At 48.9% G+C, this 17,515-nt stretch overlaps 1 protein-coding gene across 1 annotated transcript in view; it reads left to right on the forward strand.

Annotated features, from left to right (window-relative positions):
• Window positions 1–13,143: 13,143 nt before the first annotated feature.
• The window catches only part of PRKCB (protein kinase C beta), a 148,068-nt gene continuing 143,696 nt past the window's right edge, over window positions 13,144–17,515 (forward strand). Inside the window, exons 1-2 of the mRNA XM_055089748.1 lie at window positions 13,144–13,152; window positions 15,337–15,394. Coding sequence (XP_054945723.1) covers window positions 13,144–13,152; window positions 15,337–15,394 — 67 coding nt within the window. The remainder of the gene's footprint in view (window positions 13,153–15,336; window positions 15,395–17,515) is intronic.

The raw sequence follows: 17,515 nt of genomic DNA on the forward strand, positions 1-17,515 counted from the left end.
AAAGCTTATACTCCTTACTGTGTGCCAGGCTGTTCTAAGATCTCTACATAGGTTAATTCATTTATTCTTCCCAATGGTCATATAGCTTATATCATTCTCTCCATCACACAGACAAGGAAAATGAAACACAAAGAAATTAAATAACTTGCCCCAAATTATGCATCAAAGAAGAGCCCAGGCAGTTTCTGCTCCAAAGTCTGGACCTTTAATTACTGCACTACATTGCCAGGTTAGGAAGGGCATGTTAGTTAGTTAAGGAATGGTGTAAGCTGCTGTAACAAATAGCCCCCAAATATAGTGACTTGAACAAGACAGAAGGTAGGCTTTCTCTCAGATGTCTGTCCAAAAGTACAAAGTCCAGGGCTGGTAGGTCCAAGTTTGGGTCCAAGGTGGTCACTTCCACTTCTCACCATCTTCCAGACAATGGGAAGGGAAAAAGGGGCCCTGGAGGCTGTACACCTACCTTTTAAAGGAATGACTGAAACACGTACATCCCATTGGCCAGAACTCAATCACATGGACACACCAAGCTGCAAGGGAGACTGGGAAATGTGGTCTGTAGTTGGGCAGCCACGGTCTCTGCTAAGACTCAAGGGTTCTGTTATTGAAAGGAAGAATGGGTATTGGTGGAAAACTAGTAGTCTCTGCCACAACCTGTAGACTATCCATTGGACTTTGAACTCTGTCCCGTAGATGATGAGGTCCTATTGGGGAGGTTTCATGCCCAGACTTGGGTTTTAGATCATCCTGAAGTTGCTTGGCTGATAAACGAGAGAGAAGTAGGAGCAAGGCGACCTGTTTACCTGATCTGTCTGGTGTTTTGTTCGCCATCTGTGGAGTCCTTGCTGAAGATAAGAGTCAGTAGTTTGGGTTCCCAGATGGAGGACTTGCAGGCACAGTGAGTGTGCTGGGGCAGGATGGGAGCCATCAGCTGTCTTAGTCGTTCATTCATTCAGTGGTTACTTATCAAGCACCATGTTTGGGCACAGAGCTCCAGTGATGGTCCCAACAAGTATGATGAATGCTGGGGGCCAAGTTCAGTTCTCTAGGAGTTCTCCAGTGATGCTTAGTGCAGTGTGAAACCGGGGCATGCCACACTGATGCCAGCCTCTTTTGTTTGTTTCTTTTGACCTTAGGACCCCCGGAGCAAACACAAGTTCAAGATCCACACATACTCCAGCCCCACGTTTTGTGACCACTGTGGGTCACTGCTGTATGGACTCATCCACCAGGGGATGAAATGTGACAGTAAGTACATTTGCTCTCTGGCAGCCTCTGCTGACTGGGCTGCTTCCTCATGGTCTACGAAACATTCTCCCAAGTCCTGGGTGGGCTGGGTACCACTTGTTTGTTGCTGAGTAACGATAACCATTTATGTAGCTCATGATTCTGCAAGGCTGTCCTTTGGGTCTGGGCTGGGCTTACTCATGCCTATGTGGTGGGTTAGCAGGTTGGTGAGGGGCTGTCTGGGCCTGGAGGGCCTCACCCACCTGTACGCAAGGTTGGCTGGCTGTCACCTGGGTGATGGGAATGACGGGGGTTGGGGGGACCACGTGTCTTTCGTCCTGAGCAGGCTAGCCTGGACTTGCTCACACGGAGGTCCCAAGTGCTTTAAGAGGGCAAGTCCCACTGATCAAAGCAAGTCACATGGCAAGGTTCACAGTCCGTGTGGGAGGGGACAGTCCACAGGTGTGGACACAGGGAGGCGTGGTCAAATCGGGGCTGTTCCTGCAGCCATGCACACAGCTGTTGCCAGCACCTATAGGCGGGGCTGATGCCTTTCGCTGCAGAGAGAAAATCTGCCTCCCTTCAGCACCTACAGTTTATGCTAGAAGGGGGGTGGGCGTGTGATTCTCTTACCAGGCTGGGGTGGGAAGAGGCAGGAGGGGGCAGGACTTCTCTTTATTAAGTGAAGGACTGAATGGCCCAAGGGGTGGGGGAGCCAGTAGGCTTTGAGAGCTGCAGCTGCAAAGGGGACAGGGTGGAGATGGGGGCTCAGTGCTGGTGGTTCCCAGAGGCCTGTTGACCCCAGCAGGTTGAGCAGTCATGAGGCCAGACTGTCCCTGTCACAGGGGTCCTGAGGCCCAGAGGACAGAGAGAGAAACTCTCAGGGGCAGAGAGTGACAGAGAGGAGTATGGGTGTGGATGGGGAGGAAGGGAGCAAGAGACAGAGAGAAACACACAAGCACAGACAGGGACGGATTCAGGGGGGCAGATGACACATGTGCCCAGGTGTAGGGAGCGATGGGTGAGGCTACAGAGGGGCCCAGCTAGAGAGAGACTCAAGCAGGAGGGACAGACAGATGAACCAACAGACACAATGATTGGAAGTGACACAGAGAGAGATGCACTCAGTCAGGCTCCTGCGGAGATACCGAGATGGAGAAAGAGCAGAGACAGGCAGAAACACACACATGGAGAGACACAGAAAGAGAAGGAGACAAAGAGATGTGACACAGGCTCAGAGCATGAAACAGACCTATTCACAGATGCAGCTGAGGCAGCGAGAGACACATGCTGAAGCAGAGGAGCAGAGACCGGGAAAGAGACGTACACCGATATGGGTACCGAGAGGCAGACAGAAACAGGGCAAGAGCCACAGAGACATGCGTGGTGAATGGGGGCTCCCAGGTAGACACAAAACAGAGGCAGGGAGAGAGTGGTGCAGGTGCCTTCTGCTTGTGGGACACTGACTCCTCTTAGCGCACGTGGGGCCCCAAGTGGGCCTCAAGGACAGAGAGGGGTGGGTGGCAGGCAGCCTGGGCTGACACAGAGCCCTGAACGTGGGCACTCAGGTTCCAGGGGGCTCTCCCTTCCTCCCCACCATCTTTCTCTCTCCCCACAATTCATTTCCAGTTTTGTAATCTGCCTGCTGCCTCCTGGAGCTTGGGCGGGCTGTCCTCAGCAGCCCCTGCCCCTGGGGATGCCGTGCCCCCAGTTCCCCAGGGAATCTCCTGATATGCAGGCCCCATGGGGTGATCTAGCCTCTCCTCCTGGCTTCTCAAACTGGAACGAGGGTCCCCTAAGAGAACACTGGACTCCAGGCACACCTCCCTGGAGCAGCCGTGGGACTTAGGGGAAACCAACCACCCACTGAAAGAAGCACAGATGTACTGCAGGAGTGTGGGGAGGGAGCCTGTATTTATCGTATCACACAGGAGACATGAAGGTCCGATTCAGTTTGCAGACCTATTCCATTCGTCTTCCCTTGCGTCTGATTCTTTTTCTTGCAGTTAGTTTCAGTGGATACTGTGCGGGCTCTGCTCAGGTCCCAAGATGATGCCCCTCCCAGGGGGTGGTTCCTGGCATGTGCAGGGGTGCAGAGGCCTCGTCCTCTTGTATCAGTTTGGGACAACTCTGAAGGGTCACTGGAGGTCCAGAGCTCCCCTTACTGTCAGCCTCAGTGCATCCTCGTGGGCGAGCTCCTCCCTCCCAGGAGCCCTTGCGGTAAACCTGCTGGCTCACAACTCCCATTCTCAGACTCTTTCCACGGAAACCAACCTATGGGCCGTCAATATTTAAAAATCGGGAGATGTCACATACAAGTCAGGATTCCTGCTTAATCTTGAAAAATGGGGCGATCTCAGCAATTTGGGGCATGCACCCTGCATGGCTGCTCCTGAGTGGGGACACTGCGCTCCCTGGCCGCTCAGGTCCCACCACACCCACAGCTTCTCTCGCTGCGTTACCTGCTGCCCGTGCCGCTGAGCTTGGTGCCTCTGGCTTCAGAGCCGTCGGGGGTGCGCGAGGTGCCTCAGCCTTTCGGGAGGACGGACATGTTCCTCCTCCTCTGTCCATCAGGGTGGGGGGCGGGGGAGAGTTGGAGAAGCCCTTCTGATGAGCCCCGGGCAGGGCGGGCACGGCCGGCTGGTCTCCGCCAGCTTCGGAGGGAAGGAGAGGAACAGGAGGGGTCCAGCCTGGACCAGCCTGAGCCGCGCACCCTCCCTCTGTCCCTGCAGCCTGCATGATGAACGTCCACAAGCGCTGCGTGATGAACGTCCCCAGCCTCTGCGGCACAGACCACACGGAGCGCCGCGGCCGCATCTACATCCAGGCCCACATCGAGAGGGAGGTCCTTATCGTTGTCGGTAGGTGGCGCTGGGGCTCCCGCTCCGGTTCCGCTAGGTTCGGACCGGGCTGGCCCGTTGAGTTAGGGGAGGGGAGGTTGGTGGACGGATGGGCGGTGCAGGGGCGGGGCGAGAGGTGCGGTGACACTGCCTTCCTCCTCTACCCCCCGCCCCCCGCCGTCCCCCATTACAGCCCATCCCCGCTGTAGGCAACCTTAGAGACTGCATCCCCGCAGGGCGAAGCTCTCAGCACCTCTGGTGCGCTGGAGCTTAGAGCTGGGGCACCAGCAGTACATTACTTTTCTCGAAGATCTCAAAGGAGCCCGAAGAGCAGACAAAATGCTGAACACCTTAATTTTATGGCACTGTGCGTCCCTGGGGGCTTTCCATGTATTTGAAGTATTTCTTTCTTAAACCTGACAGCGGCCTCACTGGGTCCCTGTTCTGTTATTCTCCATATTTTTCGCACTTCTGAAATACTTCATAGTAATAAGAAAGAGAGATAATACAGCCTCTTATGAGAAGTGCAGCGTGGTGTCTGTCCCTGCTAATGGAGCATTCACAAAATGCTTGGCTCTGACATGTGCAGCTCAAACAAAATGGAAATCTGGCTGTGCTGGATGGGTAACTGCTCAGCCATAAAGCTATGGTAAATGCAGCACTGAACTGGACCAGAATGCGACTAAAACTTTGTTTTTTTAAATTTATCTTATTTTGTTATTATTATTATTTTTTTAATATATTTTTTGGCCGCACCGTGCGGCATGTGGGATCCTAGTTCCCTGACCAGGGACCAAACCCTCACCCCCTGCATTGGAAGCACGGAGTCTCAATCACTGGACCACCAGGGAAGTCCCCAGAATGGGACTAGAACTTTGAAGGAATTCTCCCCCAGAGGCTTGTGTCAAACTTCTTAGAATTTACAATTTGTTAATTTAAACAAGGTTTTATGACTTGATATCTTAGGAAATTGATCATAGAAGGGATTGATTTTGCAAAAATTAGTCTGAGGCCCTGGAATGGTTCAACAGCTCTGAAGCACTGAGCCTACACCACATCAAAGTTGAAAGATAGCCCTGTAAAATATAATCCCTGTTTTAAACTGAAGTTCATGACACCCAGTGGGCTCTTACGGAACGTGTATTCTGTTGAATTGTTTTTTTCCTCTGAAAGGAAGGCAATGGCTGACCTGACTTCTTCCCAGTGAAATGCTTGAGGGTCCCCCCAGGAGGAAAAGCCTCACGAAAAGCTGGTTTCCCACACTAAGCTGCCTGGGCTGGAGGGGCAAAAATGAGACCCTGCTGCTCTCTACTGTTATTCTCTAGGAACTGCACTGGCTCAGATGTTACTAGGGCCAGCCAACCTTCAAGGAACCCATTGAATGCACAGTGCTCAAAACCAAACCACAGCTTAATGCTCTCAAGGTCCATCCATTGTTCCCACCACAAAAAAGAAATAATTATGTGAGGTGATAGAGGTGTTAGCTGATGCCAGGGATGTAATCATACTGCAATATACAAATGTATCAAATCAACACATCCGTACACCTTAAACTTACACAGTGTTATATGTCAATGATATTTCAATTAAATAGAAAAGACTTACATGTTATCTCTTTCAGTGCTCAAAACAGCCTTGTGAAATGTCTATTATACTTGTTCTATGAATGAAGATACTGAGGCTCAGAGAAGTTGTGCTTCTGAGGGCTCAAACCATTTGTAATCGTCATCATCCAGTTAGCTACGTCAAAAGTAGCTAACGTTTGAGGTTTTAAGTGTGTTAATCACTCTGCAAAGCACTTATAGGCAATATCTTGTTTAAAAATTTTCAGTAACTCTAATGAGCTAAGTAGTATTATCGTTCTATCAGAAAACAGGCTTAGAGAGTCACACACGGCATCACCTAGGTCTGTTCACTATTGTGATATACTAGGTTACTTTTTGGTTTAGTTTCCTGCACTAACTCTCCCCCCATACCTTATTTATTCCCTCTGTGGTTTAGCTGCATTACCTCTTATGTGTGTTTCTTGGGCACTTTGTTTCACGTGGTACAGTACAACGTCTCTTCCAATTCGAGGTCAAAGTCTTCCCCCTTAATCACAGGCACGCTCTCTTATATCTTGACCACAAGCTGATGATTTTCAGGCAATCCCAATGAGGGGTGTGGTATATTTGTTTCCTAGAGCTACTGTAACAAAGTACCGCAAACTGGGTGGCTTCAAACAACAGATATTTATTCAGTCACCGTTCTGGACGCTGGAGGCTAGAAGTCTGAAATCAAAGTGCCGGCAAGGTTGGTTGCTTCAGGAGGGCTCTGAGGGAAAGTCAGTTCCATGCCTCTCTCTTAGTTTCTGGTAGTTGCCGTCAATCTTTGGGGCTCCTTGGCTTGTAGCTGCATCCCTCCAAATCTCTGCTTCCATCATCACATGGCATTCTTCCCTGTGTGTCTCGGCGTCCAAATTTCCCCTTCTTCTAAGGACTCCAGGCATTGGATTAGGGCCACCCTAATCTAGTATGACCTCATCTTGACTTGGTTACATCTGCAAAGACCTTATCTCCAAACAAGGTCACATTCATATGTATTGGGATTAGGACTTGAACACATCTTTTAGGGGGATACAATTCAACCCATAACAAGGGGAAGGAAGAAAAGTTAGGACTCCCTTAAAGTTAAGGACGAAATATCTGCATGCTCAGGGTTCTGCTAGCACTAACTGAATAGCTACCGATATACTAATAGCACTTTGTGGTTTTCCAAGTGCTTTGATACTGGGTCATCCAATGGAGCTAGTGGTGTTGCCAACATGCAGAAGGGGAAACTAAGACTCGGTGAGGTTGGACAGCTTGCCTGATGTCCCGTGCAGAGCGGGCATGAGCACCTGGGCCTCCTGTCTGCAGGTCACTGTGCCCTGCTATTGCCTCCTCACCGTGCGAGGCACGGTCAGTACCTGGTGCGGGATCGTTGATCGATTGATGATAGCAGAACCTGATGCTTTGACTGCAGTTCTCTAAACACAGAGCCGAGATGGAGATTTTTGTTCAAGTGATTTACTGGGGCTGCTCATGAGATGAGGATAGAGCAGGGAAAAGCTGAGTGAGAGTGTGGTCTCCATTGAAGACCAGCTTTAGCTGGATCCCATGGAGTCCCGGACCACAGATTATAGCACAGGGTCAGTCCCTCCTCGAGGCAAGAGGGCTGTTCTGTTAGGGTCAGACACTGCTATGGGCTGAATTGTGGCCCCTTAAAATTCACATGTGGAAGCCCTAACCCAATGAAATGGTGTCTAGGGATGGGGCCTTTGGGAGATAATTAGAGTTAGATGAAGGTGGGGGTTCTTATGATGGGCTTGGTGGCTTTATGGCCACATGAGGGCACAGCAAGAAGGTGGCCACCTGCAAGCCAGGAAGAGGGCTCTCACCAGGAACCAAATTGGTCTAAACCTTGATATTGGACTTCCTGCCTCCAGAGCTGTGAGAAATAAACATCTGTTGTTTAAGTAACGCAGTCTGCGGTATTTTATTTCCACAGCCTGGGCTGGCTAAGACAGTCGGTCTTTGCTCCGGGCTACTGGGATTGAAAGTGGGACGGTACCTCCCAGAATCCATGGCTTCTGTGAGACTGAGGGCAGCTATCTGGACATGGGGCAACTGTGGGCCATTAACAGCCAACACTCCCAGTAGCCGGGAGCTGGGTGCCGTGGCCCAAGTGGAGGGGAGCTGGCAGGGTCTGGGTCTCCTGGGTATACCTGTGATCTCCCAAGCATCCTTCTGGTTTCATTGTTGGGGCTCCAGGCCCTCCTCCTTGATCTCAGCCAGACAGATCAGAGAGAAGAGAGCCCTTCCCAGCAGTGTGAAGCCACATGTGACCTGTGGTGTTGAACCACCCCACTTCATTCAGACCGTAGAGGCACGTCCAGTGTTGGTACTTGCCACTCACCAGCCCAGGACTCCTGAATGTCACATGCTCTTTGAAATCCCACCATCTCCAGAGGCACCAGGCTACAGGTGCTTCTGAAAGATCTGAAGGTTTCCTCATCTCCTCTGGCTCCTGAAATCCTGGCTTTATATCTGCTGTCAGGGATCTTGCAGGTCAAACTCAGAAGGGAAATCCAGTCAGTTCTCTTTCTTTAAAAAGCTCTTCACTGGTTTCTCATTGCCCTTAGGACAGACTAACTGTTACGTGGTAATCTCATTATCTATTCTCTGTCTCCTTGCTTGTCTTTAATCCTTCATCCCCTCCAGGCTGCCACCCACCATAGGACATCTGCATACTCGCTCCCCTCCATCTGGAGTGTTTGCCCTTTTGTCTTCCAGCAGATTACTCTTCCTCTTCCTGTAGGTCTCAGCTCATTCTTACAATCAAGGAAGCTTCCCTGGACCTCCCTTTATTGTAGACGTTCATGGTATCCTGACCTGGAACTTGTGTCAATTGTGGTTTTATGTTGGGTTGATTAGTGTTTGCATCTCCCTCTGGGCTTTTAAGCTCTGTGAGAGCAGGGCTGTGTCTGTCTTGACTCACCACTGTATCCCAGCACCTAGTGTGACGACATCACTAAATATTTGTGGAATCAGTGGATATATGTGTGAAGGAGATATCACTGGAGGATCCCGATGGATACCAGAACTTCACAGATGATCCCCAAATCAGTGCTTTCTAAAGTGAGGAGCTAAAGTTCAGCAGATAATCCATTTCACACCATCATCCTTAAAGAAGGAGACCACGCAGAAAATCCGAAGGACCAGGTCCAAGGTCAACAGCAGATATTACTGGGACTGGGACTCACCCTTTGGAGCCATAACTACCCTCATTCCCTGGATAATGTAGAAAAGACACAGAGCAGTGGGACTTGTAGAATCACAGGAAATCATGTGGACATCATGATGCCCCGTGTTACCATGGAGGGGAGGCAGTACAATCAGAAGCCCTGATCAAAGTTGTAAAATGCTCCTGGAGGTTATGAAGCCCATGTCCTTATATATAAAATAACCCTTTTCAATTTGGTATCTCCCTATTAACATAGCAACTAATATCCCATTATTAACATTTCCATCTACATTGCAGCAGTCTGCAAATCCTTAACCATATCCATAGATCTATCTCACAAAAATTGGGGCTGTTCTTAAAGAAAAGCAGAGGAGCAACGTTTTGGATGTTTCTCTTTGGGACACCCATTCGGTGTTCTTACAATGTATTATGTTGTACACAACCTTCTCAGACTGAAGCATCTCCCAGAAAGACTTAGGAACTCCCAATACTTTGTATTCAGATCCTTCCCAAGATCTGACATCCACACATCAAAAGAAGAAGAGCACCAGAGGAGCATAAATCCTTGACAGGCTATTGGGAGAGGTTGAGGATCGCATCCACCTGTACACTAGATTCCAAAAGAAGTTTTAAAAGCGTTCTTAGGAGAAAGGAAACTGATGTTGAAGGCTCAAAGAAGCCCCTCTTGTTATGTAAAGAACTGTTTCAAGGTAGAAAAGGTTCTGCCCATCACGGAGACCCTGACAAGGGGGGAAGAGTTCAAGGAAACCAACGAGGGCCCTTCTACTTGGGTATCTTCCTTCCATAACCAATATGGCAGGACAAGACCAGAAGAGCAGAGGGCAGGCCTGGGTATGGTGTACCTGAGGGATGAGGTGGGAGGTGGGGGTAGTTTGGTGTTTAGGTGTTTACAGTGTGAGAAAGGTGGCACGCTATAGGTAGGAAGGTGAGATGGGCTCAGTAAGCACAGATGTTCATCCATTCATTCATTCAGGAAGGGCCTGACTACTAGTTTGTATCCATTGACAAATGAGATCTCATCTTTGCCCTCGGGGAGTTCACAGGTTAGTGGGAGAGATAGACATAGATAATTGTATTGCAGTGTGGCAGATGGTGTGATGGTACCATGGGAACCCTCAGAGGGGCACCTGAAGCTTCCTGAAGGAAGCCATGGCTGAGTTGAGTCTGTAAGATGTATAGGAGTTATCTGGGAGGAGCAAGCTTTGTGTCAGGGTAAATAAGAAAAATAATATCAGCTCTGTTTATTGAGTTCTTGTTACATGCCAGGAGCTTTACACAGATCAACTCATTAATCTTTAGAACAATCCCCTGTCGTAGGTATTCTTACTATCCCCCTTTTACCTGTGAGGAAACTGAGGCACAGAGCCGTTTAACTAACTTCCCCAGAATTGCACAGCAAGTGGTGAGTCTCATATCTAAGCCCAGGCAGTTTAGCTCGATGGCCCTCAGTCCCACCATGATGCTGCATTCCAGGCAGAGGGAAAATGGTGCACAAAAGCCTGGAGGCTGGAAAAATGGCAGGGGGTGGGGGAGGCTGTTAGCTGTTGAGTGCAACTTCCCTTCCCTTCTAGTTACAAAAGCTCCTCTAGAATCTGTTCGCTCACTCTGCCATTCATTCACTTATTCATTCAACAATATGTAATGAATTTCCATTGTTTGTCAGGCATGTTCTAGACCATTGGGATACAGCAGGGGGCAAGACAAGTCTCTTTTCCTGGACAAACATCACAACCTAGGGTCCTGGCAATTCCCTAGGACTCTTGGAATATTTTCTCATCTTTCTTCCTTTTGTTTGCCATGGAGAATTTCCTCTTGTCAGGTTACATTCACCGCCCTTCGAGGTTTTTTCAGACACTGTCTGTCCATTTCCTCTTTAAAACCTCAGAGGTTTGGGAATTTGGGACACAGAGCCAGAATGACATGAAGGCTATTTCTGCCTTTTGCCCTGTCACACCCTTCCCCGAGCTAGCTCTCTGATTTAAGGGGAAAGGGAAGGAGGGAGGAAAAGGGAAATGTAATGAAGAAAAACCCAGACAGATTAATATCTCAAAATACTACCCAGCCATGCATCAATTGCAGGGATATAAAATGACCACAAGCTATCCAGCAATCCCACTCCTGGGTGTATATCAGGACAAAACTATAATTCAAAAAGATAATCAACTATACTTCAATTAAAAAAAAAAAAAATCACAAGCTAGGCCACTAGGGTCCACTAGGGGGCAGCCTTTGCATTCAAAGCCATTCCTCCCCCCAAAATCTTTAAAAAAAAAATTTTTTTTTATTGGAGTATAGTTGATTTACAATGTTGTGTTAGTTTCTGCTGTACAGCAAAGTGAATCAGTTATGCATATACATATTTTTAGATTCTTTTCTCATGTAGGTCATTACGGAGTATTGAGTATTCTCTGCTCTACAGTAGGTCCTTATTAGTTATCTATTTTATATATAAGAATCTCTTTCCAGAGATGCCCAGGGCTTCCCTGGTGGCGTAGTGGTTGAGAATCTGCCTGCCAATGCAGGGGACATGGGTTCGAGCCTGGTCTGGGAAGATCCCACATGCTGCGGAGCAACCAGGCCCGTGAGCCACAACTACTGAGCCTGCGCGTCTGGAGCTTGTGCTCTGCGACAGTGAGAGGCCCGTGCACCGCGATGAAGAGTGGCCCCCGCTTGCCGCAACTAGAGAAAGCCCTCGCACAGAAACGAAGACCCAACACAGCCAAAAATAAATAAATAAATTTATTTTTTTAAAAGTAAAATAAAATAAAATAATTTTAAAAAAATTTTAAAAAAAGAGATGCCCAGATCTTGCAGAACAAAGTGAAACCACAACACCATCACTGTCCGTAATGGAAGATGTCACAGCAACAGTTATCCCCTTCTCCCCCCATTAAACAAGTGAGGCACGGGGGCCCAGAAAAAGGAATAACTTCTCAAGGCCACACATCCTGGAGTAGGGATAGGACCCAGTTCTTGTGGATTTCCCACTCCTTTATTATACTACTGGTTAGTATTTTTCCCCCAACATTTTATTATGAAAAATGTCCAGCATACAGAAAAGTGGAGAGAATTTTACAGTGAACAATCGTTTATCCGCCACCTAGATCCTGCCGTTAACGTTTGCTTAATCACGTGTCCATCCATCTCGCTCTCCATCCATCAGTTTGTCTTATTTTTGACACATTTCAAAGTAGATTGAAGACATCAATTCAGTTCCCCCTAAACACTTCAGCCTGCACAATCATCAACAAGAATTCAAAACGTATTTACCATTTCTTTAAACTTGTGAGGTAAAATTTACATACAATGAAATGCACACATCTTCAGTGTACAATGGCTAAGTTTTGACAGATGTGTTACCCTATCCCCTATCACGTTAACCCTCTTTTTTTGATGTCACAGCTGCCGTTGAGGATCTGGTGAAAGCTGTGAACACCATTCTCTCAGAGCACTCCCCGTGTATGCCGACATGCATGCCCCCCACCTCCGCGGACTCTGGGAATTAGGGCACCAGGGCACCTAAGATCTTTGAGATTATATTACACTTGATAGTGGTTAAATTTGGGGGGGGTGTAAATTGTAATGCAGTAAAATAGGTCTGTTCAAACCACTTCATTGTGTACTCACTGGAGAGCACATCCCCTTAAAACAAACTTAGCAAGACACCCATGTTATTTTGCTTCTCTTTAGTGTTTTTGTAATGAAGTTGAGTGAAATCCTATCTCTACCTATGGAACTCTAACCATCTTTCTCAATGCATTATAGATAGTTGTCTGCACACCGCTGAGGTCAGGGCAAGCATACCCTACCCACCCTTCACGGGAAGCCTTTCGACTTGGGAAGTGGTAGTTGGTGTCTGGACACTGAAGGAGGTGGAGTTGACTTGAGAAGATGGAGGGAGCTAAAGTCTTTCTATCCAGTGTTCCTTCTCTTGTTCCCTGAGTGTTTAAGTCTTGTGAGAACTGTCAAACCCAGACCGCTGTCTGAGGCACCCAGACCTCGGGATGTGCGGTCGTTGTTCCTAAATGCCTGCTGAATGGCACCGGTGGGGGCCCTGCCAGGACCTGCAGGGCTGTGACTTGTTACCGCCTTTGGGGGAAGTGGTCCGACAATATCTATTAAAATATATATACATATACACACTTTGACTCTCAAATTTCCGGAGTTGACTTGAGAAGATGGAGGGAGCTAAAGTCTTTCTATCCAGTGTTCCTTCTCTTGTTCCCTGAGTGTTTAAGTCTTGTGAGAACTGTCAAACCCAGACCGCTGTCTGAGGCACCCAGACCTCGGGATGTGCCGGGTACGCGGTCGTTGTTCCTAAATGCCTGCTGAATGGCACTGGTGGGGGCCCTGCCAGGACCTGCAGGGCTGTGACTTGTTACCGCCTTTGGGGGAAGTGGTCCGACAATATCTATTAAAATATATATACATATACACACTTTGACTCTCAAATTTCCCTTTTGGGAATCTATCCTATTGAAATAAATCACTAGCATCAAAGGAAATAACATCCAGAATAAGCATGTTTATTGATGTTTTCTTTGCAGTGGCAAAGAATTGGAATCAGCCTAATTGGGCTAATATCCATTTTATGAGGTATTATGCAGTTGTTGAAAACGGTGAATCACATAGGGTGTGTGGGGCTTCTGTGTACCCTACCCAGGTATGTGGGGAGTTTCTTGCCTTTCGGGAGGTCTGAGGTCTTCTGCCAGCGTTCAGTAGGTGTTCTGTAGGAGTTGTTCCACGTGTAGATGTATTTCTGATGTATTTGTGGGGGGGAAGGTGATCTCCACATCTCACTCCTCTGCCGTCTTGAAGGTCTCTGTGTGCACTTTAAAATCGCATACCCCTTGCTGGCGGACAATCTCAGTGAAACGGGATGCGCCTCGTCCACTAGATGGCAGGCTTCACCGTGCTCTGCTTCTGCAGGGACGGCCACAGGTGGAGGCTGGGTGGTGCGTGCCTCCCAGCCCACCGTGGCCATGACGTTTCGCCTGTCGTGAAGCTTTGGTGTTAGTATCTCAGGGGCCAGAATCCCCTTTTGTCGACCGCCTGAACCTCCCCGCGTGCCCTGAAATAGTCCTCATGTAAAATGACCAGAGCCCCTCTCTGCTGTGCCTTTGTCTCCTGCCGCAGGGGGAGAAGGCACACCTTGCTTCTTCAGTCACTACCTCCACCTGCTCTTCTCACTGACTTGAGGCAAGTCTGTACAATGTAGTCCAACATACAGGCCAATATAGTCTAAGATCCCAGAGCTTGCACAAGGGCTTTGGGGTCAGGCCTAGGTTCGAATCCTGCTTCCCCTACTTTTTCAGCAAACACTTGTCAGGTGCGTCCTGTGTGCCGGGCACCCTACCATCACGAACAAGACCGCGCCTGCTCTTGTGTCCTGTGTTCTTTCTTTCTTTCTTTTTTAACATCTTTATTGGAGTATAATTGCTTTACAATGGTGTGTTAGTTTCTGCTTTACGACAAAGTGAATCAGCTATGCATATACATATATCCCCATATCTCTTCCCTCTTGCATCTCCCTCCCTCCCACCCTCCCTATCCCACCCCTCTAGGTGGTCACAAAGCACCAAGCTGATCTCCCTGTGCTATGCGGCTGCTTCCCACTAGCTAGCTATTCCTCAAGTCCATTCTCTAGTAGGTCTGCATCTTTATTCCCATCTTGCACCTAGGTTCTTCAGGACCATTTTTTTTTTTTTTTTAGATTCCATATATATGTGTTAGCATACAGTATTTGTTTTTCTCTTTCTGATTACTTCACTCTGTATGACAGAGTCTAGGTCCATCCACCTCACTACAAATAACTCAATTTTGTTTCTTTTTATGGCTGAGTAATATTCCATTGTATATATGTGCCACATCTTCTTTATCCATTCATCTGTCGATGGACACTTAGGTTGCTTCCATGTCCTGGCGATTGTAAATAGAGCTGCAATGAACATCTCTGTTCTTTCGGATGATGGGAGATGACCACTGAGCAAACAGAATTCTTTTTTATGTGATAAAGGTTATGAAGGAAATAAAATAAGGCCGAGGGCTAGCACTTTCCCAGTGTTCTCATGTAATCCTATCAATAGCCCTGTGCGAGAGTTACTAATATCATCTCCAGTTTACAGGTGAGGACACTGAGGCACAGAGAGGGAGGTTTATGACTTGCTCAAGTGCCACAGCTCCAAAGGGGGGGGAGCTGGGACGTGAACCCATGTCGGTTCCAGAGCGTTAGGCTCTTGAACACTATCTCTGTCCCTCCCTGGGGGTGGGGGTAACACCAGCAGCAGCTCCCTTTTCTGAAACACTTCCTGTGTCCGGCCGTGCCGCGGACCGCACAAGCACAACTTCCGCTGTTAGAGTGATTCTCCCCAGGCCACCGAGGAGGAAGTGGGTGCAGGGCCCGGCTGCCTTGCACTGATGGAGACGTTGCTTCCCAGGGCTCCGTTTTCCCAATACCCCCCGCTTGCCCATTTTTCTCCTCCAGGAGCGTTCGAGCCAGTATTTGCTGGGCTATGAGGCTGATGATGATGCCAGTCCTTCAGGTCAGCCTGCCTGTTTGCAGAAAGGCTGGCTTCGTTGGCCGCGACCTGCCCAAGAGGCTGGCTGAGTTCCTAGGTTGTGAGAGGTGGACCAATGGGGAAGGCCTTCTCTTCAGACCTCACTGTGGTAGGGCCAGGGGCTCCCCCTTCCTGCTTGGAAGGTAAGGAATACCTGGATGGCTCAGGAGGACAAGGTGAAGGTGGAGGAAGTACCCACCTCAGAGCCCTGTGGCTGTGGGAATCCCACAGGCTGTGTGTGCAAGCGTTTAGAACACCACCTGGGACATACTCGGGGCGCCATATGTATTTGCCGCTAGTCTGGTCGGCGTGGTTTACCCAACCCTTTCCAAGTTCCCTGGCTGATTTTCGCTGGATTTGCCAAATTTGGAGTTTCCTGTTTAGTGAGCTTTTTATTTCCTCCCAAAGTGGCATGTTTTCAGGACATGGTTTGTGGGGTGAGAAGTCCAGCTTCTTGGAGACTGTAATGGGCAGGCAGAGAGAGGGGTCAGAGGCACCCCTAATAAATGTCAGCTGTTGTCTTCTCTCTTGTTATTACCCTCCTGGGTACCATATGTCCTGGAAAACTTACAACACTTAAGCTGACTCTTTGATAAGGAAGTGAGGCATTTGACTCCACTGAAATGGCCCGAGAGGGGGTACCTGCCCAGCTGAGGAGTTCAGAGGACCTGGTTGCTAAGCCTGCCACTTTAAGACACTGTTCCGCCTATATATGCAGCCAACATGTACTAAGCACTTACTGTGTGCCAGGTGCTTTAAGGGAAGCATCGCATGTCGTGCTCACCTCCAACCTTTGAGGTTTCACCCCCATTGTTCAGGTGAAGAAGCTGCAGCTTGGAGAGGTTAAGTAATTCATTTAAAGTTGCACAGTCATGAAGTGGCAGATCTACGATTCAAAGCCGGGCTGATTCCAGAGCCTGTGCGCCTAACCTCTACCCCATCCTGCCTCCCTGGGTGCTCAAGCTGGTGGAACTGAGGGCATCCAGAAGATGAGAGGGAGAGGGATAGAATAAAGCTCACAGCAGTATCTTGAGAAAGCGTTTTCACTTAAAAATAAAAAGGTGTTCAGGTTACACAGGGACACATCAGGATACAAGGTAGTTTGAGCTTCTGGGAGGAACAGGTCTTCATGGGAAAACCAACTTCCCACCTGGATGGATGCTGGGCCTTGCAAGCCTCCCGTATCATTCCGAGAAATCAGAGTCACCAAGCAGACAATGGAACAAGGGATTTACTGGAGGAATTTGAGCTTAGGCAAGCTTGGAGAAGCTGGGGATGGGAACGGTGTGCTGGGAGATCAGAAGAAGAGCAGTGAGCGGTCCAGGCAGGAAGGGTGCAGTTGGTAGGGAATCCAATAAGCCAGGCACGTTGGGCTACCAAAGCGTATATTAATTAACCTCGTGAAGCTTCTGCTAGTATCATCTCTTGGGTCACCCAGTACAGGTGTACTGACAGCTTCTTACTCATTTGAAGACAGTTCTTGGGGGCCCCAGAATCCTTCAGTTCCCAGGTGAAGCTGCCCCAAGTCCTTCACCCATTTGCTATCTAATCCCTAACCCACAAACCACAATTTCAAACACCACATGACAGAGCTGTGTGTCCCCTCACCAACACAGATCCAGAACTCCTCGCAGACGGTGCTCTAATTAGAGTAGCGTCCTTATCAGGCATGACCTGAGTGAGGGAGAACCCTCCAGGGGTGGCAGAGGAGAGAGGGATTGTCACCTTCCTCGTTCTAGATCAGCGGTTTCATACTTTTCCGACGGCAGCTCGCTACGAGAGATAGGTTTTACCCACCGTGAACACAGGCATGCACGCTCACAACTGATACCAAACCATCATGAAATAATACTCACCCCTACTTATGCTAGCTGTGCACTTGGATATAGTATCATCTCTTCTACAGCCCCTCTCCTGTTCTGTTCTATTCTCATTCCTTTAATAAACCCTTTAAGAAAAATGGTCTTGGGCTTCCCTGGTGGCGCAGTGGTTGAGAGTCCGCCTGCCTTTGCAGGGGACACGGGTTCGTGCCCGGGTCCGGGAGGATCCCACATGCCGCGGAGCGGCTGGGCCCGTGAGCCACGGCCGCTGAGCCTGCGCGTCCGG

Source organism: Physeter macrocephalus, chromosome 14, assembly GCF_002837175.3.
Source record: "Physeter macrocephalus isolate SW-GA chromosome 14, ASM283717v5, whole genome shotgun sequence".
Lineage (NCBI taxonomy): Eukaryota > Metazoa > Chordata > Mammalia > Artiodactyla > Physeteridae > Physeter > Physeter macrocephalus.